Below are 16,475 nucleotides of genomic sequence, written 5' to 3' on the forward strand. Positions count from 1 at the left end.
AATATATGAAGTGCCATGCTGGAACAGAACTCTTGAGCTATTTAGGCCAGGGGTTCCCAATCCTCGGTCTGTGGACCAGCACTGGGCCACAGCCAGCAACTAGTCTGTGCAAACAAGTGAAGCCCCATCTGTGGCATGCAAAATCTCACCCCCTCTGGTCCACCGAAAAACCTTTCTACATGGAACTGGTCCCTGGTGTCCCAAAGGTTGGGGGAGGGGCAGCCAACTGTACAAGGAAACCTACTTGTCTCCTAGCTGATGGCTTTTACAAGGAGCCACACTGCCATCAAAGCTATTAGTCACTGATCCCTATGACTTCTATGAAATGGTCCAACCTTCTTTGAAGTCAGCCAAGCTGGTAACCAACGTGCTTCATGGTAGCAAATCCCAAAATTTCATTACAAATTGTGCAAACAAATATTTTTTTGTCTGTTTTGATTCTTTCAATGTTCAATTTCATTGGATTCTATTTTCTGGGGAAAGGGAAAACAACCAACATTATCACTTTGAGCTCAGGAAGTTTATCGTCACTATTTAAATCCACTAGTATTCTGTAACCTTTGGACATACACCATTTACAACAGAATTCCAGCTTAAAACATAGATATTGGTGACTAGAATGTGTGAAAATATCTCCTAGATACGTTTGCCCTATCTAGGGTCTTGAACATGTACTATTTTATTTATTTTTTCCGTATGTTTATTGTTAAAATACTGAAACACAAAATAGAAATATTAAATTACGAAGTTTTAAAAAAAGAGAATCAATGATTACATTTGAATTAAAAACACATAGTAAAACAACATAAAATTATGTTTTATTGATATATCCTTCCTTTCCCTCCCATTTGTATACCTATCCACTAACCATATTTGAACTTTGCATCAATCACTAGTAATTGTTGTTGAGTCCTGAGAAGCATATTCCTTATCTAAATCTTTCTCTTTGATATACTGTAAAAAAGGGAACCATTTCTACTTGATTAGTTAAATTTCTATAGTAATATAATGTCAATTTTGTCATTGGGATATATTCTCCAATTTTAGTTTTTCAATCTAATATTGTAGGAAAGCAATACTGTTCAGCATACTTTGAGACCATAACAGCTATATTGAGTATTATGTTATCCAGAATATTCACATCCTCTGCTGATGTTATTCAAGGCATGACAGCTTCCTGAAAAAAAACGATTGTACTTAATACTAATATGTGCAGGAAGGGAAACCTTTATAACCTAGTTATAAATGAGCTAGGACGCCAATAATGCAGGATTCTAACCAACAAAGAAATCAATGTAAAAGGCTTTGTCTGAAACAGGTGTTAAGATGATATAAAAGGTGTTGGAAGTTATTTGGGACACTTTGGAGAATGGCAATTGATAAATTTATATTAATATAATTCTCAGTTTTAAGAGATTTGAATATACAACATTTAAATTCTGGATATCAGAATTTTGCAGAAAAAACAATTTTAACCTTCTGCTGGAATATAAATCTCTACAGCCATTGGAAAAAAATGAGCATGTTGCTTGATGTGGCACAAGAAGACATCTGAATTGGTTGTGAAATCCTTTGGAGGCTGCTCCAATGTACAGAACAGCAGTATATAGGTCCAATACATGCAAGCACACATATTTTCACAACTGCAATAATTGCTGAGAAGAAATGTTAACCTCCCCTCACTCATGTTTTGAATCAATCTTTCTATTTCTTGTTACCAGCTACATTGAGGGAAAGCTACTGAAGCATGTTGCTCATCATTGTCTTCAATGGATAAAAACCTTGGATTCTGGATATTAGTAAATTCCTGAAAATTATGTGCAAATGAGAACCAGAAACAGTACTCATTATTTGGGGCAGAGAATGCAGTTGATACCCGATTCAATCCTGGATATATTATTTGTGCTAAAAATAATTAGAAAAATGCTCTTTTGTTTTGCTTTTAGTTTTTATTTTTACCTCATATGATTATACAACTTTCAATAAAATGCTTTTCCCAAAAAATTAAATAAAAAGGGCTAAATAATTTGTAATGGCATAAAATACAATTTTAGTTCACTGTCATTCTTATTACTACTAGAACAAATATACAGCAATGACCAAACTTTAAAAAGTAGCAATGGACCCAACATTGAAGAATATCCATTAAGTAGTGAAAAATCAGTCTAGGCCTCTAACTTTATCGATTCCAGTACTGATTGTGCATCTTTATATTCATCAGATTCTTCCAGCTCTTTTTCATTTTCCTGAAAGTAAATACAAACTTCTAAATATTTTCAAAACTATGCCTCCAACATTTAGAAACAACATCCTATAATGCTTAAATTGTTGTTGTTGGTATCAGTGGCATTAGGAATAATAAACAATGAGATCATAGAGTTATTTGGCTAGGACAAGAATTGTGGACCTTGTTATAGTTAATTTAAAACAGTACTGTCTGGTGTTTCAGATGGTGTTCCACAACAGTCCATCTTTAAATTGGTGAGACTTATCATCTGGTGATTTAAATCCAAATATAAGAAGACAAAAATGAAATGCTTTTTCATGCACTGTATAAATTGTGGAATTTAAAATTGCCACAAGATTTATTTTTATTTTGTTTAGAAAATTTGTATTGCTGCCTGCTCACACATGGCAACTGAAGGCGGCTTACATCAATAGAAAAACACCCTAAAAAAAAAAAATAACAAGAAAAATAAAATAATGTAATAACTCTCCACCCCCCCACCCTAGCCACAACACACATTAAACTAGCCATTTGCTGGGCTCTGGGTTCCCCACACCCATTGGCAGATAGAGGTCTTCAGAGCCTTCCAGAAGAGTGCTAAAGTGGAGGCCAGTCTAATCTCTGAGGGGATGATGTTCCAGAGAGAGAGAGAGAGAGAGAGAGAGAGAGAGAGAGAGAGAGAGAGAGAGAGAGAGAGCGCCACCACGGAGAAGGCCCTTATTCTGGGTCCTACCAGATGCATCTCCTTAGGGGATGGGACCTGCAACATTCCTTGCCTCCATGCTCTACTGGATTGGTAGATATGACAGGCAAGAGATGGTCCCTCAGATAACCTGGTCCCAAGCTGTGAAGGGCTTTAAAGATGACAACCGACAACTTGAATTGCACTTGGAAGCAAATGGCAACCAATGCAGCTCCTGCAGGAGAGGTGTCACATGTGCACATCGAGGTCTGGACAAAACCATGCGGGCTGTTGCATTTTGTACCAACAAGATAATGACAATCAATCCAATACACCCCATCAAGATTAGATAACATTAATGACTACATTAGCTGTGATGACAGTATCTCTTGGACAATAACCAACATATTTATGAACATCAATTTTGGGGAAAAAGCAGCAGGAGAAAGCAATACATTTATGTCCTACATGAAGGCTTCCCAAAGACATTCATGATGGAATGTACATCTGAAGAAGCACTGGGGGTATTTACCAGAGAGAGGCCTGGATTAAAAGACTACACAATCCCAAACTGGACGGAGGATAGAAGAAGAGTCCCAAAGGTGGTTTTTTCATGAACTTTCTTGTTTTTCTGTGAATACATTTCATTTTTCATCCAAGAAGCTTCTTGGATGACAAGCGAAATGTCTTTAAAAAAAAACAAAGTCCAGTTTCCTTGCAGAAAAAAGCACCTTTGGGATAACTATGACCTGGATGACTGAGAATCTCCATAGACAATAGGAAAAGAGGTTCAGGATAGCCTCACCGTAGAATCTTTCAGGATATATCTATAGGTTAGAAGGTTATAGCTTTCATTTGACAAGATTCTGCCCATTAGCTGAAAGCAAATAAGGGACTGAACATGCGTGGACTTGATTGTGTTGTCTCCAGGCTTGGCAACATCTGATTGTCTACTGTCAAAACAGGATGCTAAACAAGATATACCTTTGCTGTTACCAATAAGGATCTTGTATTTTTATTAACTTGTATTCAGTTTCAGCCAATGATCTATTAATTCTGTTTTGTTTGTAAATACTTATATTTTGTGACTGGTGCTTTAAATGATATTTTAAGCCTTTGAGTAATCTATATAAAAATATTAATATAACAAATCACAAAGGCCACAATAGTTACACTGTATTAAATATTAGATAAATACCATATATTTGTGCTTTCATATGGCTAAGCTACCATGGAGCTCATTTGGTATCATGCATAAAAAATAATATGAGAAAAATACTTTAAGAGAGCAAATAATATACTAATCCAAAAAAGACTAATTCCTGCAATAAATTTAAGTTCTTATTTATAAATTATTTTCTGTTGTTACTTATGCCCCCAAAATATAGATTTTTTGCTCTGATTGAAGAAAGGAAAAGAAAGAAGTTGCCAAGTTTAAAGAGAATATAGAGATACAGAAAAGAGTTTCTAGAAATGATGGTCCTATGGGCCACAGTTAAAGAAATGTTTCTTAAAACTATGACAACTTCTAATAAACAGTGAATGCTGGGTTAGAAATTTTCCTTTAGCTGACAACTCAGAAATAGAGTTGAAGGGGAAAACGTAAGAATCAGGCTCTGTATTTATTAATGGTTTGGAGTAGCTTCCAACACCTTAGAGCAGTCATTCTGAAAAGTAGGCCTATGGCAGTATCAAAAGAATTGATACTGCAAATATTTAAGTTGATATTTCTTTTAAAGACTAACTTAAATACAGGGTTGTCTGAAGCTCACATTTAAGAATGGTAGAGGAATTACGCTCAGTGACTGATTATGCTTTTGTTTCTCTTTTATCCAAATCCCATATATAATTTTCTCTCCAACCACATCTTCACACCATCTTCAAGCTTAGAATATCAACCTGCTTACCTTAAGCCAACTTTGACACTGCATTTCACACATTTTATATCAACCCTATTTCAATTTAAACATTATCTGATTAAAATTTGGCATCAAGCATTAATTGATTGTAATGGAAATTCTTAAGTCACTGAAAATCAGAGGGAAGTTTTTTCGGGAGAGGAAGACTAATTTGGGCATCTTTTCTGAAGAGCTGGCAATAATGAGATATGCACATTAACAGTTTGGTGATATATCAAAACAGAAGATATATAAACTAATCTAAGTTCAGCTGCCAGTCCTATAGAAAAATTCTTCTTCCATACTTACTAATAGTTGAACAAGGTCAGAATGTGCAGCTTCTAGTCGGCGTTGGCAATCAGGAATCATCATTCGAGATTCTTGCAAGATCTCAGTCTAAAAAATGAAAGTAGTTCTTCAAATAAGAGATAACTTTCCATTTTGATATTAGCTGCTTAAAATCAGATGCCACATTGATGTATATATTCGTACACATAAATTATTTTATTAAAGAAAGCGTATTTAATATTACTTCTACTTTCAAGAAAAAACTATTAGAAAGCTTTCTATGAAATAGTTATTTAAAATACTATTTGATATAAACTATTTCCCCTGTGGTTAGAAACAGCTTGGTCCAAAATGGGATCAGCTGGTTATATAAATATCTCCTACATCTTTTGGGTAATAAATAAAAACAGTGTTCAGATAATACCGCACAGAGATAATTACTGCATGAAAAAAGTTATTGAGTTATTGATCACATTGGATGCTCACTGCAGGAGGTTCTGACTGAGAAAAAGGTAAAGAAAAATGAAAAGCAAAGACCAGCAGGCTCATATTTTTGATGCTTATCATGCATAAAAAAGTTATTACTCATCCTTGGATTTTGTTTTAGGAGAAAGATTATTCTCACCATGCTTTTTGTGAGAAATTACTGATCTGGCACTCCAGTGCATTTGAACATCTTGTATACATCTCCAGAAGACAATGTTGTAATTGTCCATAATACCATCCTTTTTTTTTAATGGAGTATTTTCAGCTCTCAAATTCATGAGCTGAAAAGATGTGTAAAACAGATCTGTCTATAACGTGGCTAGAAATGAAAATTAATTAGCAAATATATTAAGCTTGAGGATTCCAACAGCAATAGTAATTTATAGAACTATAAACAGGGTTCAGTATATACGACTATATATAATTGTGAAAAAATTCCTAGATAAAGTTGGCATATAGGCAGCATAACATATTTCACTTTTTGCAAAGTTCAGAGTGCACTAAAGGAATATCCAATGATATATTCCAATTATAGAAATTCTAACTTGGAATTTGCATTGTTGTTTTTCCCTTCCTATAGAGCATTATTGATAATAATAATTTCTTAATTGCCTATGGTGGAAACGGACACCTTCTGCCCCAGGGAAGCTGGGAGGAAGAAAATAAAGAGGGTCTCAACCTGCAGAAAGGTGCCATGCGCTTGATGTAACGCCGCAGAGCCCTGCGGACGTCCAGTCATGGGAAGGATTGGGGCCAAAATTAGGCAAGATGACTTCCTGTGCCCTATGGAAGAGTGAGTTGACATTGGGCACGAAGGTGGGATCCAACCAAAGGACCACCTGGTCCTGGTGGAAGATACAAAGATTGTTCCTGATCGAGAGAGCAGCCAGCTCGGAACTACGTCTGGCTGACATGATGGCAACCAGGAATGCGACCGTGTGAGATAAGGCCCGTAACTGTATAGTAGTAATGGGCTCAAAGGGCGGTTTCGTGAGTGCGCGAAGCACACGAGGCAGCTAAGAGGGATACCTGTGCACCACGGGAGGCCTAGTGTTGCATACGCCCTTGATGAAGGCGCGTATCCTAGGATGGTAAACTAGGGGGACTGAATTCGTGCAAGTGAGCAATGTTGATAGAGCCGCCACCTGCCTACGAATGGTCGCAGGTCAGGCCTCTGTCCAGACCGTCGAGAAGGTAGTCTACAATCTGAAGAATAGTCAATTTGTAAATATCCAGTTGCCGCATTCCGCACCAATGGCAAAAATTCTTCCAAGTGGAATCATAAATGCGATTGGTTGCCGACCTACGAGAGGCCTGAATCATAGTGATTGCCCGTGGCAAGAACAACTCTTGAGTCATGATCCTGCACTCAAGCTAACTGTAACCACTGAGGGTCCGGGTGATGGAGGACCCCCTGGTGTAAGGACATGCAATGCAAGGGGAATCTTCCACAGGGGAAAATGGGAGATTCATTAGGTCGGCAAACCAGGGTCTCCGTGGCCAGTACGGGGCCACGAGGATCACTTCCGCCTGCTCCTGCAGCAGTTTGTGGATGGTCGCCGGGATGAGTGGGGGGGAGGCGTAAAGAAGGCCCTCCGACCACGGAGTCCGCAGGGCATCCGTCCCCTCCGCCCCTGGGAAGTAATAGCGGGAGAAATACCTGGGGAGTTGTGCATTGCTTGATGATGCAAACAGGTCGATGACCGGTTGGCCAAACCTTTGGGATATCTCGGAGAAAAGATTCCGAGGGATCTATCGTAGAGCGACTCAGAAAGTCTGCCTGCCGGTTCTTCTCCCCCGAGATGTGCTCGGCCCTGTGGGAGGCCAGGTTGGACTCTGCCAGGATCCCTGCAACCGGGCCTCGGACATGAGGGACCTGGACCTGGTGCCCCCCTGCCAGTTCATATGGGCCTTGGACGCCACGTTGTCCGTAAGGACCAATATGTGACGGCCTCTGATCCGGTAGTGGAAGTGGCAAAGAACTAAGTGAATGGTCCTGAGTTCCAGCCAGTTGATGTTGTGTCTCAAGTCTGCGTGGGACCAACGGGCCTGCGCAAAATGAAAATGTAGGTGGGCTCCCCAGCCGAACAGGCTGGCATCTGTCGTGATAGTGAGGCGGTCAGGCTCCTTGAAAGGTGACCCCTTGGTAACCGCCTGTGAGAACCACCAGCGAAGAGACCTCAGGGTTTGGACCAGGAGCTTCACCTGCTGGCTGGATGCGCTGGCGTTCAACCGGTGGAACGGTAGAAGGAACTATTGGAGCTCCCACAAGTGGAATCTGGCCCAGGGAACTATGGCTATGCAGGAGACCATTTTCCCTAGTAGTTGAGATAGCAAGACCAGTGGGACGTTGCGGTCTTTGTACATTTGGCGAGCTAGGTCCCTGATGCTGTCCAACCGCTCCTGGGAAAGACAGATCATACAGTTTGTGGTGTCTACGATGGCTCCCAAGTGCAGAGGTCTGGATGAGGGAATCGTCTGGCTCTTCCGGAAGTTCACCGAGAACCCGTGCTGTTGGGTCCAGGTCTGACTGGGCCACCTGGAAGGACGACGCTTGGATCAAGATGTCGTCCGGGCAGCACTGGACGCGTACCAGTACCTTCCATAGATGGGCAGCCAGCACAGCCAGGATCTTAGTGAACACTCTGGGTGCCGAGGAAAGGCCGAACGGGAGGGCCCTGTATTGGAAGTGATGGCCCCTGTAACAGAACCTGAGGAATCGTGGGTGATCTGGAAGGATGGGGATGTGGAGATACACTCCCATGAGGTCTACTGACACCAGGAAGTCTCCCTGTCTGATGCCTCCCAGGATGGACTGGAGTGATTGCATCTTGAATTTTTTGTATGCGATGTAATAATTCAGACCCTTGAGGTCTAGAATTGCACTCCATCCTCCCGAGGTCTTGGGAACCACAAAGAGGAAAGAGTAGAATCCCCTTCCCTTGTGATCTGGCGGTACCGGTTCTATGGCCTGTATTTCCAAAAGATGATGAATGGCCTCCTGCATAAGCCCCCGCTTGATTGGATCCCGAGATGTGGGGCAGGTGATGAAATGACCCGGGAGACTGGACAGAAACTCGAGGGACAGACCGTATTGGACAGTCTGTAATATCCAGCTGTCCGTGGGTAATCTCCCACTGATGGAAGAAATGGGCCAGCCTGCCCCCTATGGGGAGGGTGACATGAGAGTCACTTGGACCTCCTGAAGGGACGTCCTGTCCCTCAAAATGGCCGTTTGTTTTGATTCTGCAGTCTGGGCCGAAAGCCTGCACTGTCATATGGACGGTCATATGGGCAGTCTTGTCTGGGCATGAAAGGACGGGAGGGTGGCTGCTGAGGCCGAAGCAGGCCAAAAGGACTGCCTGCAGGGATAAGGAGTGGCATGCTTGTTGGACCGTTTGGTGAGATGAGCCATGACCTTCCGCTTGTTTTCCATAAGGTACGGATTCAGGGCCTCCCCAAAGAGGTGGTTGCCTTGGTAGGGGGCGGTTGCGAGATGCCATTTGGCCTTGGTGTCAGCCTGCCAGTGCTTAAGCCGTAGCATCCTCCTAGCGGTAACGTTGGAGGCTAAGGACCTGGAAGCAAAGTTGGCTGACTGTAGAGTTGCATCCGACGCATACTCCGTTGCCGCAACTATTTTGCTTAGGTCCTGATGGGTCCGAATGTCCTCGGAAGGGAGTGTGGCCTGAAGCCGATGAAGCCATAGGAGGGTGGTTTGGACAAAGAAGGATGCGTAAGTGGCCGTTTTAATTGCCCATGCGGTCGATTGATGGGTCTTTTGGAAGGCTAAGTCCCATTTTCTATCCTCTGCTTTGAGCGCCTCAGCCATGTTCCCGGAAACCGCAGTCTGGGATACGAGAGGGGTCCAGGCTTCATCCACCTTTGGTACCTCCAGGGCCTCAGTTAGGTCTGTAGAAGTGCTAAATATCTTTTTGTCTGTTGCACGTATGGAGGGGAAAGATGATGGGGAAACCCATTGCGTCTTAACCCGTTTAAGAAAAATAGAAGGACAGGGAACATGATGCTGGGCTGCCACGGTTTCGAAGAAACTGAGGGAACTGATCGGACCCTGATCGGACCCTATGTTGGCCGTCGTAGTCACTTTGCGAAGCAAGGGAAGAAATAAGGCCGGATTGAAAAGGTCTCCTGACGGGGAGGGGTCAGGGGGAAGCTCTTCCTCCTCTAACAAGTTGAAATCTGGCTGATCACCTCCCGTCAGGGACAAGTAGCCACTAATTGAGGAATGGGCGGGAGACGTGGGTTCCTGATATAGGGGAATCCCTGCTGAAGGTACATAAGGAGGAATAACAGAGGTAGAAGCCTCCTGTCCGGGCAGTTGATAAGACCGTGCCGCGAGTGCCCGGTCTACAACCTTAGAGAGCAGGACCTCAAGGTGGCCATTGGAGAAAATGTCTCCGAGTTCTGGCTCCCTGAGTCCAGCCGACGTTGGGGTGAAGGTGGCCTCAGGGACCAAGTGCGAGGATTCCTGTCCTCAAACTGTGGGCAGGCTGGCAGCTGTGTTCTGAGCTGTCGCTGGAGGGGAACAATGTGTGGTGGAGGTGTCCGCCAAGGACTACACGTCTGAGCCGAGGTCGAGGGACCTAGAGGGAGGTAAAAATCCAGGGCCGCCAAATGATCCACCTCTGTTCTGGCCTGCCCCTGCGCTCTGGAGAACTCCCTCTCCAGAGCCTGGTGCCTGTGGCTGGCTTGCTTCTCTGCCAACTTGGAATGCTTTTTCAGGGTGGCCTTAGCCTTGTTCTTGAGCGTCCCTGCTGCCTTCTGTTTGGAGGTTTTGTGCTGGCTGTAACTTGAGGACAGGGAGGCGGTGCTCATGGGATGAGGTACCGCTGAATCCTCCATCCTGGGTTGAGCTATCTCAGGGAACCTGAAGGGGAAGATCTGGCAGGCAAGCATTTGGTGGGAAGAGTAATTGGAGCAAGTAACGTGGACTGCTCCCCTGACCACCTACCAGGTAATAAGTCTCTATGGGCTTAGGTCACGGCTGTGAGGGCAAGGTCGAAGGCACGGTTGGGACCCGCTATGGGTTCCGCCCGGAGGTCTTAGGTGATCAGTCAAGGTGCACCAGAAGACCCAATGAAGGGCGCAGAGGGCCTGAAAGGAAGGCCTGACAAAGGAACTGGTGAAAGGAGGTTCACTCCCTAGCACAAAATGGCAGCTGTGGATCAAAATGGCAGTCTCATTAAATTGGGGCGTGGCCGGTATCAGTAGGCTGAGAAGGACCGAGCACCCCTCAACTCCAGCCTAAAGCTACAGAATTACCGGCGCCTGCAGCTACTAGAGCAAGGCGCTTATGAGGCCTTTAAAAAAAAAGTCAGCGTGGCGCATCCAAAATGGTGGCCACGGGGAGTTGCGTAATTGTTTGTATATTCAGGGCTGCGCAGTGTAAGTGGAAGGCCTAGTTCTGAAGGTAGAGTGACTAAGCCATTTATCCTAACGGATGAACTAGAGGCCAAGGGAATTCTGTTTGAATTTTCATTGCCTTTGGCGGCAACCAAAATGGCGGCCATGGCCCTTGGCCATTACGGACGGTCTCCAGGGACCTCGAAGACAAGTTCACAGTGGCTGAGGGGATCGTAGCTGCAGCGCCAGGAGCTGCGTGGCTGACGTGAGCTGTCTCCAATTAGTAGGGGAACGGCTTCTTTATCAATTTAAGTTTGTTGCCTTTGGCGGCAACCAAAATGGCGCCCACAACAGCAACTATCGAAACGAACTCCGGAGGCCTCAGAAAGCAAGTTTCTGAAGTTGCTACGGCAGTACTATCCTAACAAGGGAAGGATGTATGAGGGGAGTTTCCCCAGAGCCCTGGGGAGAGAGAAACAGGGAAGCTGCAGCTGCCCCCACCCCTACCCCTCAAGCCTCAAATCAGTCGATTTGAGGTAACACTGATCCCAGTGCTGCAGGGGGACAGCTGGGGGAAAATTCCCAGGTTGTCTCTACTGACCTGAATGGTGTGGAGGTTATTGAGGCAAGGAGAATTCACAAATGGATCTCTAACCTGCTATTATGGTCTAATACCTGAGAACCAAACCTGACACGTCTTCAAGAGCTTGAGACCAAGTCAAAACTGGATCTCCTAGCAACAGGGGATGTGTCAAGTTTGGCTAACTTGGTCTCCAGAGCAGGCAGACAGAGAAAACCCATTGGTGGATTCTTCATCTCCTGTGCTGGAGAAAGGGGGGGGGGACAAGGAAGAAGGAACCCCAGCAGATCTTTCCTGACTCATGCTGTCCCCGTCCCTCAAATCCTGCTGTCCCTCTGCATCCCTTCCCTAACTTACGTGGCACTTTTGGGGCATCCCCACGGTCTCCCTTAATCAACACACTCCATGTGCTTTCCCCAACCCACACGGCACCTCTTGGGCACTACCATGCACTCTTCCTGACTCCCCCCCCCGAGGTCTTCCCTGACCACATGGCACTTCTTGCTCACCCTTCCTTTCCCCTTGCAATGTTCCTGACCTACATGGCATGTCTCACATATTCACAAGACACACCCAGACACCCTTCCCTACCTGCACACACCCCTCTGCATGTCCTAGCTATTCAGGTAGCATCTCTTCCACTTCCACACATCCTTCCCAACCCATGTAGCCCATCTTACACCTCCCCTATACAAATGCTGCCCCCCCAGCGCACCCCTTTGCTCCCTTGCCCATCCAGCAGCAGCCCCTACCTGCTTGCTAGTTTTGGAGCTGCGACTTCTTGCTGGCTTCCTTGTGACTTTCTCTCTGCAAGCTTACTACAACCCTAGTAAAGGCAGGAACTCAAGGGAGGGAGGAAGATTTCTGATGCTCTCTGCCAGCTTCCCTCATGGAAATACAATAGGGAAGCCGGCAGAGGTTGGTCTTGCTCTCACTGCTTTTTCCCCCACCCGTGGTCATTCTGTTTCTTTGTTTAGATAAGGAAATATCTTTGAAATGACAACCCAATGGAGCACAGTTGTCTAGTTAATACATAATGCCTTATTGTACAAAAACTATTGAAGCAACAAATGGTATATTCAAGGAAGACTGGTTCCCACATTACGAAGAATTTGGGGAAAAGGCAACATTTTCTGACTCTGAACTCCCAGTTCAGAGTATTGCTTTCTAGATATTTCTGCTTGTCAATGAAAAGTATTATTGCAGTTTAACACGGGAAGTCCTCAACCTTCAAGTGTAATTCAATTCTGAAATTAAAGTCATAGGTTGAGGCATCCATATGACTGGAAATAATTCTTCATCCTTTTAGGAAGTGGTCATTAAGTGGACCCATTCATTTGAATGGCATTTTGCCGGAAAATGGCAAAAAACATCATGAATCACAGTTACATGACCACAGAATGCAACTATCAGTTGTACAGCTGATCCACATGACATGTAGTCATATGACCGCACGGAAGGCAGTGGCAATTATTTACAATGATACATCCTGTGGCCATCTGTATTTGCTATAATGTTTATATCCAAAGCCAAAATATACATTCTGAGTTGTAAGCAAATGAGAGAAAATGTAACTCATGATGTACTCATGAACTTTACCTGCTTTTTAATTGCATAGTTTTCACCATCTTCAACTTTCATCTTTTCAATCTTTTCTTCTTGTTGTTTTGCTTCTTTTTCATACATAACCTTTTCTTTTGCCAAGCTGCACACAAAAGGTATAATTTGTTTAAATTATCAATACACATACATTTTCCTATCTGAAAAGTTTCAATACATAAAATGTCCATATGTTACAGCTACTCTAGGGTACTACTTATTTTCAAATATATTATTATTAGTTATGCATTCTGACTGTCCCGGAGAACAACTAGATGTACATTTAATAAATAAGGAATCCATCCATTAGAATAAAAACAAAATTCATGAACAACCTAGCAGACAAATTATTGAAGTTGCTAAAAATACCACACAGACAAATGTAAGAGCAACTTCTTTTTAACAGTTTGGTTATTTTCTTTGTTTATTGTTTGTTTCTGATGTACATCATTCATAGTCACTTTGACTTCGATGGTCTTATAAATGTTAAATAGACATCAAAATTCGTATTTTGGTTGTTCAGAACAAAAGTTATCTAAATCTGAATTACATTAGTATAAGTATTGTTTCAGTTTTATTTTTATACCAATGTCAATGTAGATTATATATCATATCGCAAAGTATTAAAAATCCAATATACTGTTGAAGACAGTAAGTTTAGAATAGTGGTTAAAACATCAAATTAGAAACTGGGAGATCATGAGTTCTAGTTCTGTTTTAGGCACAAAAGCAACCAGGTGACCTTGGGCTAATCATTTTCTCTCAGCTCTAGGAAGCAGGCAATGGCAAACCACTTCTGAAAAACCTTGCCAACGGGGACTTGTCCAAGTGGTTTCTGAGAATTGGGTTCAATTGAATGGCAGAAAAAAACCCATTGAAAAAATCCATACTCATTCCAAAAATAAAAAGTATGGAGCACTCTCTTGAATGTCTGGATGAGGATAAGTCAATTGAAATTAAATTAGATGAACAAAAAGGTTCGTGGTCAGTATAAAATCAAACTTAACGGTTGGGATTTAATGTATTCTAGAAACATGTTATAGGTTCCCTTGAAAGAAGAAATGTACATTCTGGACAAGCTTTCTGATCTGATGTAGATCCTCCTGGATTTCCCAGATGATGGCAGCAAGGATCCTGCAGAGCAATTACTTTTAGTGTCACCTGCAACCATTCCTGAGCTAGCTAATCAGGTAACAGCTATCCATGTATTATGTAATGACTAGGCAATTGAAATTTATTTTTAGAACAGTTCTTAAAGAAAATCCAGAAATGCAAAATATGGCACCTAAGCTACTGATTCAGAATATGAATCATCCATTGTCAAAAGAGAAGATCTACACTGAATGCTTGATAGAAAAAAACCTTCCTGATTTTTTAAAAAATGTGTTGGTTTAATTTTTGCAGTTCCAAAATAGCTTAGGGTCTGGTTGGTGAAAGAACCTTCTGTCTCATTTATACTTAAACTTATACACTTGAATAAATACCGAGGTGGCGCAGCAGTTAGAGTGCAGTACTGCAGGCCACTTTAGCTGACTGTGTTCAGCAGGTCAGCGGTTCAAATCTTACCGGCTCAAGGTTGACTCAGCCTTCCATCCTTCCGAGGTAGGTAAAATGAGGACCCAGATTGTTGGGGGCAATGTAATATATATATATACATTGCTTACTGGTGTACACCGCTTAGAGAGTGCTTGCACTTAAAGCGGTATGTAAGTCTCATAAAAATAAATAAAAATAAAATGGAACTACTTTCCGCCTTTTAAAATAGATTTCTTCAAGAACTATGATACAAAGCCTTTTCTATACTACAGTATCCTTTGATTCTATTTTAACAATTTATTAATAAGCAAGTACACGTATCTGATTTAAATTAATATTTTTAAGCATATTTAAAGTATATTTTGCTAAAAACAACACAAATTGTACAGCTTTGGAAGCAATTCTATCTCTGTGTTGGCTTTGATGCCAAATAAATTTATTCTGGATAAATTTTGTTATCATATAAATTGCTAAGCCCATGCATATAAAACAACCAGAAAGCAGTACCAGATTTAGAAAGTTCAGGAATTAATTCATAGATCTGCTTAGCTCATCAACTAGTTCAGGGGTAGGCAACCTTGGCTCTTTTATGACTCATGGACTTCAACTCCCAGAATTCCTGAGCCAGCAGAGCCAAGGTTGCCTACCCCTGAACTAGTGTATTAACTCTGCTTTAATTTAGTGAAATTCAGTTTTATTTATTATGAAACTAACTTTATATTCTACTATCAATTTATTTATTTGGAAGGGTGTTTTTTTTTTTTAATTCCAATTTCTGGCTACCCAGGGCACAATGGGCCAGGAGGTACTCCATGCATTTTGATTAGTTGCAAGCATGCTCAGCAGAACTGCTAAGTTTTACATTTTTATTAACTCACAGATATGCATGGATTACTTATAGCATAACCATGTCAGCACAGCAAAAGTTTGTGAGTTGCAAATTAAATTGTTCATATTAACAGCATTTTTGAACAGCATAAAATACTGTTTGCTATTAATGCTTTATAAGCAAATAGAGGACAGGAGGCAATACAAAGAGCATCAAAAATGGTTATAATTATAACAGTAGCTACAATGTTCTACTAGCTGCTAAGCCAAACATTAGAGAAAATGCAACTTTAATCTCACTTGCAACAATTTTTACTGGTTTCTAAACCAAACACTTAGTGAAAATGCAACTTTAATCTCACTTGATGGCTTAACAGTATTTACCATCAATGTTTAACTTTACTTTCCAGTACTGATGTTTTAGCATTGTCAATGGAATTTTAAATAATGACTCATAATTACTCTATGCTCAAACAGTTTGCTATTAGATGGTATATGCATATTGGTTCCTTTACTAAAAAAAACATTTCTCCAAAATAAGCTTCAGTGCCTTTACACCTGCTGTCTCAATATTCATTCTTTCTCTCTTAATTATAGCCCATCTTTCATTTAAATGTTCTAGGTGTTTCCGCCTCTTTTTCCCTACAAGAACACACCTGTGAGGTAGGTCAAGCTGTATGCAAGTCCAAACTCATCTGTGGCTCAAACTGTATTAGAACCTGCAATTCTCCAATCCTAATTCATCACCTTAATCACATTGTCTCATAAGTCCTAAATATCTCACAATGGCAAAAAGTGAACTCCAGATTTTTTTATGTTTAAATTTTCCTTCCCAATATATCTGAAATGCATTTGTAGCAATGATGTACATTTTGCATACTGAGTGACAAAGCTGAGTTGTAGATGGTTTTTGTTTTGTCCCTGTACTACCTCAATCATATCTATAAGGTTAAGCAGCTACAAGGGGAAATGTATACAAATGAAATATAA

The 16,475-nt window shown here is 41.9% G+C and overlaps 1 protein-coding gene across 1 annotated transcript in view; it reads right to left on the minus strand.

Moving 5' to 3' along the window:
• Positions 1 to 1,929: 1,929 nt before the first annotated feature.
• The window catches only part of TBCA (tubulin folding cofactor A), a 38,742-nt gene continuing 24,196 nt past the window's right edge, over positions 1,930 to 16,475 (minus strand). The window contains exons 2-4 of the mRNA XM_039352814.1: positions 13,122 to 13,227; positions 5,117 to 5,203; positions 1,930 to 2,246 (exon numbers count right to left, since the gene is read on the minus strand). Of these exons, the coding sequence (XP_039208748.1) occupies positions 2,166 to 2,246; positions 5,117 to 5,203; positions 13,122 to 13,227 (274 nt within the window). The 3' untranslated portion in view covers positions 1,930 to 2,165. The remainder of the gene's footprint in view (positions 2,247 to 5,116; positions 5,204 to 13,121; positions 13,228 to 16,475) is intronic.

This window comes from Crotalus tigris, unplaced genomic scaffold (assembly GCF_016545835.1).
Source record: "Crotalus tigris isolate CLP2741 ecotype Arizona unplaced genomic scaffold, ASM1654583v1 scf7180000018484.1034840, whole genome shotgun sequence".
Classification (NCBI taxonomy): Eukaryota; Metazoa; Chordata; class Lepidosauria; order Squamata; family Viperidae; genus Crotalus; species Crotalus tigris.